At 39.0% G+C, this 15,087-nt stretch overlaps 1 protein-coding gene across 2 annotated transcripts in view; it reads right to left on the bottom strand.

Moving 5' to 3' along the window:
* Window positions 1-401: 401 nt before the first annotated feature.
* The window catches only part of immp2l (inner mitochondrial membrane peptidase subunit 2), a 146,117-nt gene continuing 131,431 nt past the window's right edge, over window positions 402-15,087 (bottom strand). For both annotated transcript variants that reach the window (XM_036568285.1, XM_036568287.1), the window contains exons 4-6: window positions 10,356-10,421; window positions 4,922-5,024; window positions 402-913 (exon numbers count right to left, since the gene is read on the bottom strand). In XM_036568285.1, the coding sequence (XP_036424178.1) occupies window positions 755-913; window positions 4,922-5,024; window positions 10,356-10,421 (328 nt within the window). In that variant the 3' untranslated portion in view covers window positions 402-754. The remainder of the gene's footprint in view (window positions 914-4,921; window positions 5,025-10,355; window positions 10,422-15,087) is intronic.

Here is a 15,087-nt window from a genome sequence, read left to right as displayed (position 1 = left end):
CTTTTAAGGACGATCTGTCACAGGCAGCAAAAGATCAATCACAGAATTGACCGCTGACTCTGTTTTATGCATATGACAACCTTTTCCTCAAGGTACACTCCAGGTGAATATGAAGTGGAATCCATTAAAGAGGTACACATACAGATCCTTTTGATAAGTTACGTTATCCAATGTTTGTAGTGTTTTAAGTGGAGCTTTTAAGGAGAAATGGACTTCTGTGTTTTGCCTTCATTTGAAAGAAAAAGCCTTTTCTGACACGATTTCGGACCAGTGGAGTCCTAATGTGTGTTCTATAATTGACAAATTAACTTGTCAATCACACGATTAAGTGAATAAAACGAGGTACTGCTGATGGCCTGAAAAAGAAAGGCATTATTCTACAAGTTATCTGGAAAAACGACTGTATTCGCATCATTTATTTCTTTGTAGTAACACAACAGAACATAACTGAAACACATCTCAGCAGTTTTTAAAAAGGCTTATATGTATTAGTTCAATGACCATAAACTCCTTTTTGCGCATTCAGACACACAAAGAACAAACATCTGCAGAAATGACTTTGACAGTTCTATGAACAGAACTAAGTATGGGACTGTTAGCTCAAACTAAAACTGCTAGATTTAATGGTTCTACAAAACAAAAATCCTCTCTGAAACGCTGATTTGGCCTTTTCAACCAGCTCATACATGTTACAGTCCAGTCCGCAGCTAGTCTGTAGATGAGGGTAATGTGGTTGTGTGGTAATCTAAAAAGGTCATTTTTCTTCATCATCATCGTCGTCCTCATCTTCTGTTGATCCTCCCCAGCTGAGCAGAGGTCTGCGGTCAGGAGGAACAGACGGTTTGATCTTCTGCCACCGGTTTGGGGGCCAGATGATGTGAGACGCTCTGCCATGGAGGAGCCCAAGAGAGACCTGCGGAAAGGAAGTCAGTCCTGTTTAATGGCCTTCTACCATCAGAATAGAAATGAATAATTTCACTGAAGAAACTGATTTCCAGAATAATTTACATAAATTCACTACAAAGACAACTGTCTATAAGATATCTATTTTCCATCTGTTTATAAATAGAGCTGGGCATTGAAATTCAATAATTAAGGTAGCAAACAAAGCGCTTTCAACAGAAAGATTGGTAACACAATCATGGCAACTGACATGAACCTACAAACATCTATCTAGAATATATATATATTTCTCGCTGCTGTCCATACAAAACCTCCTATCTCCAAAATGGTAACTTTACAGGAGAGGAAAAAAACACACTTTACTTTTAAAGGAAGTCAATGGAACCAGACTTTTTTCCAAGTAATTTTGGGCAGTTTCTTTTGGTCCATTCATCATTAAATTTACAAACAATGTAAAAAGCAGCAGGCATCTTCAATTTATGCCAAAAACTGCAAAACATTAAACATGGAGATACAAGGTTTTGTTGTGACAGCAGCGATATACATATATATATAAAAAAAACACAACCTAATGTCCAAAAAAAAATGTTACCTGACACAGCTGGTACATCAACCCGACATCAAAGCTGGCAAATGTGTTAAAATTGTTTTCGCTAGCATTTTTAGTTTAGTTGTTCTGTTTTCAATGGGAATGCACCTAAAGATGCACTGAAAAAGTTCTGAAAATAATCAAAAACAGCACTTGAGTGAAAAAAGTATAACAGTGAACTGTCAAAATCTAAGACTTTACCATTTTTTTAATGGTAATAAAACAGAGAAATACTTATTAAAAGAGTACTTTTTTAGTTTACCCTGCTGCGCTGGTCAGCGCAGATGCATTCAAACAGTCTGAGCAGCAAACGATCAACAGTGGAAGTGTTGGCCATGTGGAGCCATCTCATACTCTCAATGAGGAATATGGTTTCATGAAGGACCAGTAATTTATACTCATTGTTCATACCAAGAATGTCTGGGCTACAAGTCTGATACCACTTAAAACTTGAGGACTGTGGTAGTACATTTTTTTCACTGCTAGTTTTCCTTTAAGTGATAGTTTTCATTAAGAATAATAAGCCTGATCAGTGTCCTTGAGCCAATAAGCATTCTTTTCCTAAAATCCAGACTGCTGACTGGCTCTGTAAATTACATGTCATAAACACTCAGAAAAACACACTACAGTAAACACTCCTGGACTGCTGGCTCAAGTGAGTATTGTGTCATGTTGACAAGAGTTCAAAAAAGAGTTCTAACCTATTGGTATCAATTGGTATCAGTATCAGCACTGAGATATTTTAAAGTGTATCCAGTCCTATTTGGGGTATGGAAGAAGAAAATATGACATCATCATCATGTCTCTTATTTTTCAGAGATGAGATGCACTTTCAATTTCCCCCTTCTGTGAAGTGAAATCACACATTCTTTAACGCTCCTCAGCTAAAAGGATCAACCAGAGCATATGTTCTTTCAACCATTCAATATAAAGTAATCTATCTTTCAGCTGAAAGAGAGTGAAAGCGTTTGCGGAAGTGCTGAAGGCCAGGCAGAGCTAGTAGAGCTTACTGCTCTCAGAATAGGCCCATTTGAAGGCTTTTTTCAAATACCTGGCCAGGCTGGAGAGGATCAGAGGGAGAATAGAGCTCCAGTACACCCAGAACAGTACATGGATAAATGTAGTATATAATAACTATAATAACTTCTTGTTCTCAAAGTACTTTAAAGATTGAATTAAACATACAGTATCTTAAAAAGGTTTGGAATCAATTTCTCAATAATATAAAACCAATTTGATTGCAGATAAATGTATAAAATGATAGTAATATGTGAGTCTCCTCTACAACTTCACAGCTTTCAAATGCTTAGTAGGACTCTAGCTGTGAAAAATGAATGAATATTGAATAAAATGTTAGATGTGTCCAGAATGAGGAAACCTGTAGGAGACTCTAAACTCACTCAGAACACTGTAACATTGAGAATGAAGTTAAAATCAAATGAATATCCAGGATTCATCACTTCAAAAGTGAAGATCAAATCTCAGGGCAAATAAGTTGACAAAAAAATGGAATGTAAATGGATAATTACAGTACATTTACATTTATGGCATTTGGCAAACGACTTACAATTTGATCATTTTACACAGGTAGGCGAAGGTAGTGTTAGGAGTCTTGCCCAAGGACTCTTATTGGTATAGTGTAGGGTTCTTGCACAGGAGGGGGATTGAACTCCAGTCTGCAGAGGTGTTATCCAGTACACTATACCAACCTACCAACAGTATATTATGTATCATTTAAAGGGCCCATGTCCTACATTTTTTTATTTTGTCCAGTGAGGTCCACTTACAACATTTATACCCACAAATTAAGAACCAAAACAGCTGGTTCCTTTTTACATGATTATTTCCGAAGATCTTTATATGCCTTAGAACAGAGATGTCCAAACTTTTTCCAAAGAGGGCCAGACTGTACTGTGTTAAAATACCTGAGGGCTGACATATTATTCACAAATGATTCAAAATATTAAGTTTTCAAAATAACAGTGCATAGAATCAGCTTTCTGTTTTTGTTTGATCTTAAAGGGTGAATATTTACTGAACTGCTGAATTCGCTCTGATCCTGTATTGTGACAGACCTAAACTGCTGCAGGCTGAATAGGTGGCTATATGTAAATGGGTTGGTTTTTGTGACATCACAAAAACAGTGAATTTAAAACAGACTGTTTCTGCAGCTTAGTTTCCATATGCGGACTGCGGGGAGTGAACAGTACATTTTGCAAATTTGACAATGTTTAAATACTACATCAAATTCATGAGGTGAAGAAAACCTACAACTCTCTTTAATTCAGTGCCTCAGTATTTGATGCTTTGCTTAATTATATTCTTAGCTAATTTTACTAACACAACATAGCGTGAAGGGCAATGTGCAACAGCAGAGGTTTAAATCGCTCACATGCTTGTTAGATTTTTTTTTAACTACATACTGAAGAAAAACAAATTACCTTCCCTGTCCCTCAACTCCCAGCCCTCCACACCCCCATTCACCCCATAATGCATCAAGTCAAGGTAAAAGTGCACTCTACAGTAAAACAGCAAAAACCCACTGCCTGAAACGTCCAACAGGAATATTTCTTTAGTGATATATGACCTGACAGTGTTTTGGCAAATACATCTTACACACCACTGTACGCTGCAGCCTGTTCCCTGGGGAGCCCGGCCAGCATTCTGGGAAACGGACGTGTAACAATAATAAAAGAGACCCTGCAAGTGTTCACTTCAGTGAGAAACTTATTCATTTTCTTCCAGACAAGAACCATCATTTAAAAATGTGCCAGAGGACAAATACTGCAGCCTCGCTAAGCCTCCGGCTATGGAAATGGGAGAGGGGCGGGGGGAGGCCTGACCAAGGACGAAACTGAAAAATGCTGGAGTGCAGAAAACATGTCTTTTAAAGCTCATTTTTACTGGCAATAACCTAAAAGATGGCCCTCTATACAAGCAGTGTGATATCTAAAAGGTTTCCCACCAACTGGTACAGGAACTGGTCACATCATGCTTTAAGCAGACGGAAGATAAGAGGGCAGAGTGATAGAGAAACACTGTTCTTCTCAATAATGCATTTAAGGGGCTCTAAAGCAAAGAGCTGTTTCAAAATGGCCTCTCACATCTCCGTATCACGGAATGGTCTCGGAGGGCAGCGGAGCATGGCGAGGCTGTAAACAAAGGCCTCAGGAAGCAGCACTTTTCTGTGTTCCCTAAATTTTTCATACACTTCTTTTTGGAGCTGTGTCTGTCTATAGAGGTAGCACAAGGAGAGGAAGTGATTGCGCCTCAGCAATTGCTGACTGAAAGCACTGTTTTTGTGTGGGACGTTTCTGTTTTATCACAGAAAAAATACAGAATTGTATTCCACACTGCAGCATTCTTACTACAATGTGTTTTCCATGGTCAGCTGAGGTAAAAATACAATATGAGAAAAGAACGATTTACCGGTCCAAATGTATTGCTGTCGAAGCTGTGGCCGTGATGATCGCCCTCGATCCACAGGTGTCCGTCTGGAACCCTTACGTAACGGTTTTTATAGCCCAGAGTCCTGAAAACAACCAAACAAGCTGGAGTTAAAATCCACTGATGTTTCAAAATTGCTGCATAATTAAATCGTTATGGAACTCAAACTGTTCACAGTGGAGGTGATAGGAATCAGACGTCTGAGGAATTTAATGCCTCCCTCACAGAAAGCTGGTTAGAAATATGCTGCCTGATGCCTGAGACATTGTTTTCTGATAGGTTTTGGCCTAAAATGCATTTTTTTTTAAAGCCATTCATGGCAGGTAGGTATATGTAGGGTGTTCTAATGCAAAATAATCCCCAAAGAAAACATATTTTTTCAGATCTGCCAACATTATCAACATAACATACAACAGCTCAGAAGACATGTTTTGGTTTACTGGTCATCTTGGATAGTAAATATCAAAATATATATTTGTGAATATACATTTGCATCCTAGCCATCGAAACCCCTGGTTCCTATAACCACCATTACATAGAAATACCAGTTGGTAAGTTTTTTACTTTCACATTTAACACTCTAAATCACTTTGTTTGCCTCTCAATGACTGAATTTTGCATAAATTTAGAGAAGTCAGTGAAATTTCCTTTTAAACGCACTTGATGTAGAACCAAAACAAGCGCCTGTATTAGTTATGGTGCAGTCAGACGGCTTTTGTTACTTGTAAAAGGTTTGAGGTTACCACAAGGAAGTTATAAATACAAGTGCTAAACGTGGACAACTCCACATTACTCAAGTTTATGAGTTGCTGCGCATTGCCAGCCAGAACATTCTCCCAGAGCACATGAGCACAGTGACAGATCATGCCCCAAAATAATGGTGAAATATAAAGAGTAATGTGCAAAAGTCTTAGGTAGCTAAGAAAACTCTTTACAACTATTTATGGTCAGTGGTCAGTGACTAATACCTAAATACCTTAGCTATTATCTACTGACCTGGATAGACTAATCAATGCTTCAGTAAATTAAGTGAGGGCTGTTAAGGGTGAATTTGAACAAAACTATGTTATGGCCGAGGACACTGAGGAGAAATCTGGAACCAAACCTCTGTTCTAACAAGCTCACAACATCTCAAGAAATTCTTGTTACTTTTAATACATTTATGCTTGTGTGTTTGTATTTATTACAATGCCCCCCCACACACACACAGTCATATGCAAAGGTTTGGGCACCCCTGGTCAAATGTTTTGTTGATGTTCTAAGTGAAAATAATCTTACACATCTCTACTGAAACGCACATTTTAATACACAATTAATGCTTATTTGAAGATTTAACATATTGGGAAAAATTAAGACATGAATTGCGGCCTGTACAAACATTATAGCACATTTTACATTCTATGTTTTATTTTTTCCCAATATGTTAAAAGCAGCAAATGCATATAAACTGTGCACTAAAATTGGCAGAAAAACGCCATTGGTTTGTTCCCGGAGGGATGTGTTATTTTTCCACTTAGAAAATCAACAAACCATGTAATTTGACAGTTTGACATGTTTGTGTAGGTGTGTATATATATCTGAATCTTTATTCACCAAGTACCAGGTGTATAAGAAATTTCTCTAAGTACAGATGTCAACATAAAACTAAACCTAATTAAATAAATACAGAAAAAGACATACTATATATAAACATGAAATAATACACAAACAAACTGTAAGTAAAAGGGTGTGCAAGAAGAGATAAGCACAGATGCAATCAAGTGCTGAGGTACATATATATAGTATGTACAGCTGAGCATACATATATATATATATATATATATATATATATATATATATATATTCAGAAATGTAAACATATTTCTAAACATGCATACTGCAACAAGTTAAAGTGCACATGTGCACTGACTACAGTAGAGGAAAGTGGGAAAGGTTCTTATTCAGAAAGATTATGGCATGGGATGGACAGTTATTGTCTGTAATCCAGTGCAAGCGCAGTTTGAAGCTCCTGAGAAAAGACTCTTTGTGTAGGAGGAGGAGGGGTCAGGAGAGTGACCAGGATGTGAGGAAAGAAGCTGTGGAGGAGCTCTCACTCTTGTCTCGCTAAGATGGAGACAGCTGGAAGAGAGAGCATCCTGGGTGTGGGGGGTCAGCTCAAACCTGCCCTCTCCCTCATCCTAGATGAGTAAAGGTCTTCGAGGGTGGAGAGCCAACTGAAATCAATGATCATCTCCAATGTTTATGTGTTCAGCTCCAGGTTGTGAGCTCCACACCATGACTCCAGCTGCGTTACTTCCTCCTGGTACTTGGACTCGTCGTTGTTTGAGATGAGACTGACCAGGGTAGAGTCATCCGCAAACTTAATATGTTTTACAGAGTCACTGTCAGAAGTGCAGTCATTGGTGTAGAGAGAGTAGAGCAGAGAAGTGAGCACACATCCCTGTGGAGCACCAGTGCTGAGGCAGAGAGGGTCTGAAATGTGGTCACCCACCCTGACATACTGTTTCCTGTTAGACAAGAAGTTGTAGATCCAGTAGCAGACAGATGAGACAGACATCCGAACGCACCATCAAACAAAGCAATACCTTATTTTTAACATTTTGTGCAACTACAGCATAGCGCAACTTAAGAGTGTTCATGCAAGTTTTCTCAATTCTCCTTAAAGGACTGACAAGATATAGGACCAAAACGCAATATCCCGCTTGCCACGAGCTCCGACATTAATTTTAGACCAATAATTAACGCCCACACACCAAGGGCAATCTTTGTTTTTCCAGATGAATCTGAGAGGCGCCAATGTCTCATATCTGTAGTGGAGCTCTGGGACGGCTCGTGTGTAATTGGTCAGGGGCTGAGAGGCTTCCAGCACGAGCAGGAAAAGAGAGAGAGCCACATTAAAGACATGATTCAGATTTACTGCTGTGTGGCCCACAAGCAAACAGAGACATGACTCAACTACAGTGCTCTTTCACTGCCATCATATTACAGCCTTTCTGCTCTTTCCTGCAGACGGCTGTAAGGTTGGCTCCTCTATGAACAACTTGTGAACAACAACAATTAGATTGCTGTCGTATTCCATGCCAGTGCCATTAAGAATGGTATAAGAAGTGCCTGAAGCCATGCCTAACAGTAAATATTCACGCCCTCATCTGTAGTCACTGAGAGCACCACTACTGGGCTAATTAGGTCTCAATATGTCAAATTCATGCGCACTGAAACTCCTCAGGCATTGAGTTATTAGGGTCAAAACAAGCTCATCACTATTAATGCCCAAGCAAAGTTTACAAGCCAAAGATTTATAACTCACAAATAAAATGTGTTTTGAAAATATGTAATGATTTTATATAACATTTAACAGGGCACTAAAACACCCTCAGTTTACTGTTATTGACTTTTCATGGCTTAGTGTGTAATTATGGTGGCCTAAAATAAAGTGTTATGCAACCCGCTACTAATGTCGTCCACAGACATCACTGCGAAAAGACCGAACCTTTACTAAATGGCACTGCTGTCAATTGATGGGGTCTGAGGAGTCGTTAAAGCGCTGCTGTCCACCATCGTTGGACAGATTAAAAAAAAAAGAAAAAAAAAAACTAACAGCCATTTCAGCAAAACACTGCTACGTATCTCATAACCATCACGAAGGTAATCAATTTCACAGAGCCATCAGGGCTGGCATTTCAGCGGTGGATTCAAAGATCACCTTGAGATGTGACACAGACGAGCATGGGCGATTTAATGAGTGAGGTCACCGTTAATCTGTATTCAGAGCGCGCAGCATTCAGAAGGAATATGTCAGGACTGGGTTATTATATGTGATCACAGGTTTTATGTGGTTTTCTCTGTTAAGTGGCTGATGTAATACCAAAGACATTAAACACAGTGTGTTTAAGAGTTGCCTACCAACACATGAAGATAATAAAACCGAAAAGTTCAAAGTTTTCTATACCAGACTTTACTGTCCTTAGTATACCACTGCAAGGCCTATATTACACCTTCAGCAGGCATATCCTAGGACCCACGTGTCAAACACCACATCAGGCCATCACACAATTCTATCCAGCCTGCAAAAGTATCTTAATTTTCTATTAATATTAGCCCGTTTCACAATGTGCTGCACTACAGTCCCCAGCATGCACTGCAACGTAATGTGCTCCAACTCTCATACTCCAACAACAGTCTATGGGACAGCGATTACACCTCAATTCTACACAATTTTGCGTATGCATGTCACCAAAATGCATTTCAGCTGCAGTTTAACCAATATGAACACTTAACATCAGCTCAGCAGCTCAGAAATTGAGCCCAAGTCTTAATGAACGTGCAGCAAAGAAAGGATGTCAAGTGCCTAGTTCAAGCAAATAGGTAGGTTTAAAAGACTGAGCACCTGGGGACATTTAAATTTTGAATATTTCAAGTGTCCATGTAATCTTTCAAGGTCTACTACAAGTGAATAAACAATGGCCAGTTCAGGTTACAGAACAACATTAATTAAAAATTAAATAAAAACTTGGCCCACAGATTTAATGAGATTTTTTAACATGGCCCTTTTACTGGTTGAGGTTGACACGCCTGTTGTAAGACATCACATCTTCGAATTTGAAAAGGAATTTTTGCACAATTTAGTTGCTGAGATGTAAACAAAGTCATGTTGAGGGGTTTGATATGAATGGTGTATTCCAGAGAAAGTTAGTGACTTGATCTGGTAATAGGAACTAGGGGTCGTAATGTCTGCAAACTGTTTATTTACCATCCAAAATGACCAGTGAATCTACAGCTATATGGTAAAATAATGGTAAATCAGTGGTAGAATAGTGGTAAAAATACAAAAAAATGGCAGACTATTTTGCTTTATAACTCTCGACTCGCTCATCTCCTCTAAGAATGTATGTTAAAAATACAATTTAGGGAGATCCTGAGTGGTGCAGCATTGGCCCTGTTGTAGGGAGACTGCAAATTGGATCCACAGCAATGACTCTACCATCCATGAGAGCATAATGGTCCTCCCTCCCCCACCGACCCCCATATCACGTAGGCGTCTGTTATAATAGAACTGGCACTTAGCGTTCTCTACTATTGTAAAACAATGTCTCAGGCATCTGGCTACATATTTGTTACATATTTTTTTCATGTAATCACTCTGTGATGGAGCTTCAGACCTTCTGGTTCCTATCACCACCACTGTGAACAATCCTGCCTTTGTTTTCTCTAGAAAAGAGCATTTCAAATGAAACTAATCTGCATGACGTTCACATTGTAGTGATTTAACTGTGCAGAAAAAATGTAAAAATCTAAAGACTTCCTCTTCAACAATAACATTAATACAATGAGGAAACTTAATTGAAAAACTCTACAGTTAAATTTAGATGTATTATGTCTCAAAGTTTAACAATATTAGTAAAATGAGTAAACTTACTTGATAAAGTCTCCCTCGAGAGCAATAACTCGCTTGATGATCTTCTGTTTTGGGTTCTTAGGGGACCTGCAAAAACAAGTAAATAAACAAATTAACAAGCATTAGATGAAGAATTTACAATGCGTCCAAAATAACAGACGGGCCAAGATTAGGAAGCCAAGAATGCAAATTCTACACTCTGATCAAATCTATCTGCCAAACGACTCCTTAGACAAAAAAACGTACCAACTTCACAGAGAACCAAAGAAAACTGCATCTTAGACTTTTTCCTTTAATTCACTTTTAAAGGAAGTTCTATAAAGATTTATTTGAAGACCTAAAAGTTACTAATAAATACAAGTGGAAAAACCTGCTGTGGACTACACGTCTCTCACAGTGAAGCGCTCTGCTAAAACCTCTCTCAATTAGACAGTAGATTCTGTTCTGACATCCTCTCCTCTACTGCGATCTTCTGGCATCTTTTCAGAATCTATACAGAGTGAACAGTTCAGCGAGCTCCACAGCTCCATCTCCATCACTGGCTGTGAATCCTCCTCCTCTGCAGCAGCAGCACACACGCTCAGTGTGATTTGTGTCCTTCATTAGTTTTACAGGCTTCGATATTGCCGGTGTTTATCACAAGTGTTACAAATGGAAAGGCCAGAGAATGCATTCTGATTCAGCCAGCAGAATTAAAGTGAAAGGGAAAAACTGGAAGTGTAGGAGAGAGAAAAAGAGAGAGAGAGAGAGAGAGAGAGAGGGGGGTGGGGGCTTGGAAAACACATTTTAAATAATATGTCTAATAATCTTTAGATTCCTATAGGTTATGGAAGTGGTAAGGGGTATTAGCAGGATGGTTAAAGTTCAAATGTAAACGGATCCCTTTTTATGTCCCATCATATTAAGCATGATTCATCATGCATCATTTACAGTGGTGCATCATGTCTGTTACAGATAGGCCTTCAATTTGGGCCATAAATGTCAAAACTCATTCAAAAACCAACAAAAATACACCTTGTAATAGTTACTGCTGTATGATTTATGTTAACGCTGATGCACATGAACATTTTTGATTGTTCCACATTAAATATGGACATTTGAAGCTTAACGTAAGCTTAACATGACATCGTCATGATGTCTCACTACACACTTCAAAAAGGTGGTGCCTCAAGGGTTCTTTACTAAAAAGAAAATGGTTCTTTATAGAACCATGAATACTCAAAGAATTCTTTGCATGATAAAAGGGATTTTGCATTGTCAAATGGTTCTTCAGATTGATGAAGAATGTGCTGTATATGGTTCTATGTAGAACCTTTTTGAACAGGGTTCTATATAGCACCAAAAAGGGTTCTTCTATGGATACAAGCTTGACATCATAACAGTAGAAGAACCCTTTTTGGTGCTATATAGAACCCTGTTCAAAAAGGTTCTACATAGAACCATATACAGCACATTCTTCATCAATCTGAAGAACCATTTGACAATGCAAAGAACGCTTTAATCATGCAAAGAGTTCTTTGAGTGTTGATGGTTCTATAAAGAACCATCCTCTTTACTAAAGAACCCTTAAAGAACAATCATTTTTAGGTGCTCATATTCATGGTCAGTTAAGTATCTAGAACTTCCAAAAGGCCTAGTGTGACATTTTTTCTCACGACAGTGGTCACACCCACAAATCAAACGTGATTGGTTGATTCCACTGTCAGTGTCTAATTATGTTAGTGGTTAATCTGACATGTTAGGACTTCTGTTCAGCTCCTGAAGTCCTAAACAATGGAGGAGCTCACTTGGCTGCACTGACTTAGATACCACAGAGCAAAAAATCCTGAGCGGACAAATTTCTGTTGGGACAAATTTCTGTTGGGCGTTCCAAGATTTTAACACTTTTGTTTCCCATCAAAACTTAACAATGAAAGTTAAGTATTACCACAATACTTGCAAAGTTTAAGTACAACAAAGAATGATGATTATATTTAATAACAATTTACTAAAAATAATCAACATTTATTTTTTATTTCACAGAAATTATTAGGCATTCTCTGAAGCCTAGAAGGTTCCACACTGCAAATAATACTCTCTACATTACTAAATTATGGGATTTTTTTTCACAGTGCATAACATTTTTTTTTTTTTACTCAAATTGCATTTCAAGACAGTAAAGTGTAATGGCTGCATGGTTAAAGTCAACCTGAAATCAAACAGACCTTCTTATTTGTTAGTTCCTGCTCCTGGTTATATGAAGCTCAATTCTTCATATTATATCATATTTAAAAGACAAATTCTTCTTGTCCTGTAATCCTTGATGGAAGTGTGAGTATTTTTCCCATCTCTACATTGTCTGCTGAGTTTTAACATCACCATCTCCCTTCACCACCTAACATCAAGCAAAAATGCCCTTAACGGCATGTTTCAGTAAGAAATATGCCACAAAAAATGTTATGATTTCGAACTCGCAATGATTTTATTTATTTTTTTTTGGATTTTAACCCAATTTTCTCCCCAATGTAGTCGTCGCCAATTCCACCCGCTAGTTAGGACTCCCCAAGTCACACAATACTACCAACGCTTGGAGGGCGAAGGCTAACACAGGCCACAGAGAGCGAGGCCAATTGTGCTCTCTTGGACTCCCTGATGTGGCTGTAGCATCACCAGGGATTGAACTCGCGATCTCCTAATCATAGGGCCAACGCTTAGACTGTTGCGCCACTCGGGAGCCCATGATTTTCATTTTTTAAACTTCAGGCTTATTATTCAGTTAACAATCTTAAGGCTTATTATCCAGAAACCAAATTATTCAGTAACCACAATGAAAGTAAAGCACCATCAGAGCTGGATTCATTTTACCACAGGAGGTTCTGTAATGTCATTTGTGGTGCTGGACTGGTTCAAGATAAAGTATACAGTCATATGCAAAGGTTTGGGTACTCCTGATCAAATTACCTCTAAAGAGAAAATGTACTCTACAGATATAGATACACAGATACTCTACAATATACTCTACAGAGAACATGTCTGTGAGTTTTAATGCGCACTTACGGTTTATTTTCTGACGAATTGATTATATTGGACAAAATAAATTTTATATTTTAGGTTTTATTTTTTCTAACATGCAAATAAATAGAAATTGTGCACTAAAATTTGCAAAAAAAAAAAATGCCATGTTTACATTTGCTCCCTGTGGAGGAGGAAAATCAACAAAACGTGCAATGTGACCAGGAGTTCAAATTTTGCATATCACTGTTTGTGTAGTTTCATCAAATTCCCACAGAGAGCCCTGATTGACAGGTCACAGCCCTGTTTACGTTAGTGTTACACAACAGGATGCACTCAATAACAATAACAACACACAGCAACCTCAGCATACACCAGCCTTTACACAGACACTACTGCAGCTCCACACAGAGCACAGACTAAACACAGCCAGGACCAGGCTGAGTGTCAGCGAGAGAGGGATGCAGTGGAGGAAGAGCAAAAAAGGGAAAAAGCACGAGAGAACGAAAGAGAGGAAGGTCTCTACTCTTTTTTCATTTCTTACTCAGATCTCTCCACTGATTGACAGCTCTGCTCATCCAACCAGCTCACAATGAGTGTCTGAAAGACGGCCAGTGATTTGTTGTCCTCGGGGGGCTGGACTCTGTGTGTGTTATGAGTGCAGCACAGACGGCAATGTTTTGAGTAGCGAACGGAATACACACACACACACACGCGCACACACACACACACACACACACGCACACACACACACACACACACACACAGAGTGTGCCGGTGTGCTCTTAGCATTAGAGACAGAGAGAGTGAGAGAGTGAGTGAGTGAGAGAGAGAGAGAGAGAGAGAGAGAGAGAGAGAGAGAGAGAGACAAAGAGGTAAAAGAGAGATGAAGAGAGAAGGAGAGAGAGAGGAAAGAAAGGGAGCTAGAGAAGGAGGTAAGACAGAAAGAAAGGGAAAGAAGAGATAAAAAGTGGGGAGAGAGAAAAGGTATGAGAGAGGGAGACAGCAAGAGAGAGGAAGAGAGTAGAATTAGAGAAAGACAAGAGAGAAAGAGAGAAAAAGAAAGGGGCAGAGAGCAAAAGAGAGGGGAAGGCAAAAAGATTGAAAGAGAGAAAAGGGAGGGTAGAGAAAAAAGAGACAATAAGAGAGAGAGAGAGAGGAGAGAGGGAAAGCTTGAGAAAGAGAAAGAGAATGTATAAGAGAAAACGAGACAGAAAGAGTGAGACAGAGACAGGGTGAGGGGGAGAGCGAGAGAAAGAGAGTGAGAGAGAGAAAGAGGGAAAGGTAAGAGAAAAAGAGAGAGAGAGTGGGGAGGAGAGAGAGAAAGAAAGAAAGAGGGAAGGTTAAGAAAAAAGAGAGAGAGTGGGGAGGAGAGAGAGAGAGAAAGAGGGAAGGGTAAGAAAAAGAGAGAGTGGGGGAAAAAGAGTGGGGAGAAAGAGCAAGAGAGACAGAGAGTGGGGAGAGGGAGAGAGAGAGAGAGAGAGAAAGAGAAAAAGGGAAGGGTAAGAAAAAAGAGAGAGAGAGAGTGTGGGAAAGAAAAAGAGAGTGGGGAGAAAGAGCAAGAGAGAGAGAGTGGGGAGGGGAGAGAGAGAGAGAAAGAGAAAGAAAAAGAGCAAGAGAGACAGAGTGAGGGAAAGAGAGAGAGAAAGAAAGAGAAAGGTAAGAGAGAAAAAGAAACAGAGAGAGAAAGAAAGAAAGAAAAAGAGCAAGAGAGACAGAGAGAGAGAGAAAGAAAGAAAAAGAGGGAGGGAGAGAGAGAGAG

The sequence above is a fragment of the Colossoma macropomum genome, unplaced genomic scaffold (genome assembly GCF_904425465.1).
Source record: "Colossoma macropomum unplaced genomic scaffold, Colossoma_macropomum, whole genome shotgun sequence".
NCBI classification, from domain to species: Eukaryota; Metazoa; Chordata; class Actinopteri; order Characiformes; family Serrasalmidae; genus Colossoma; species Colossoma macropomum.
The sequence above is the reverse complement of the archived record's forward strand: the minus strand, read 5'-3'. Positions and strand labels throughout refer to the sequence as shown.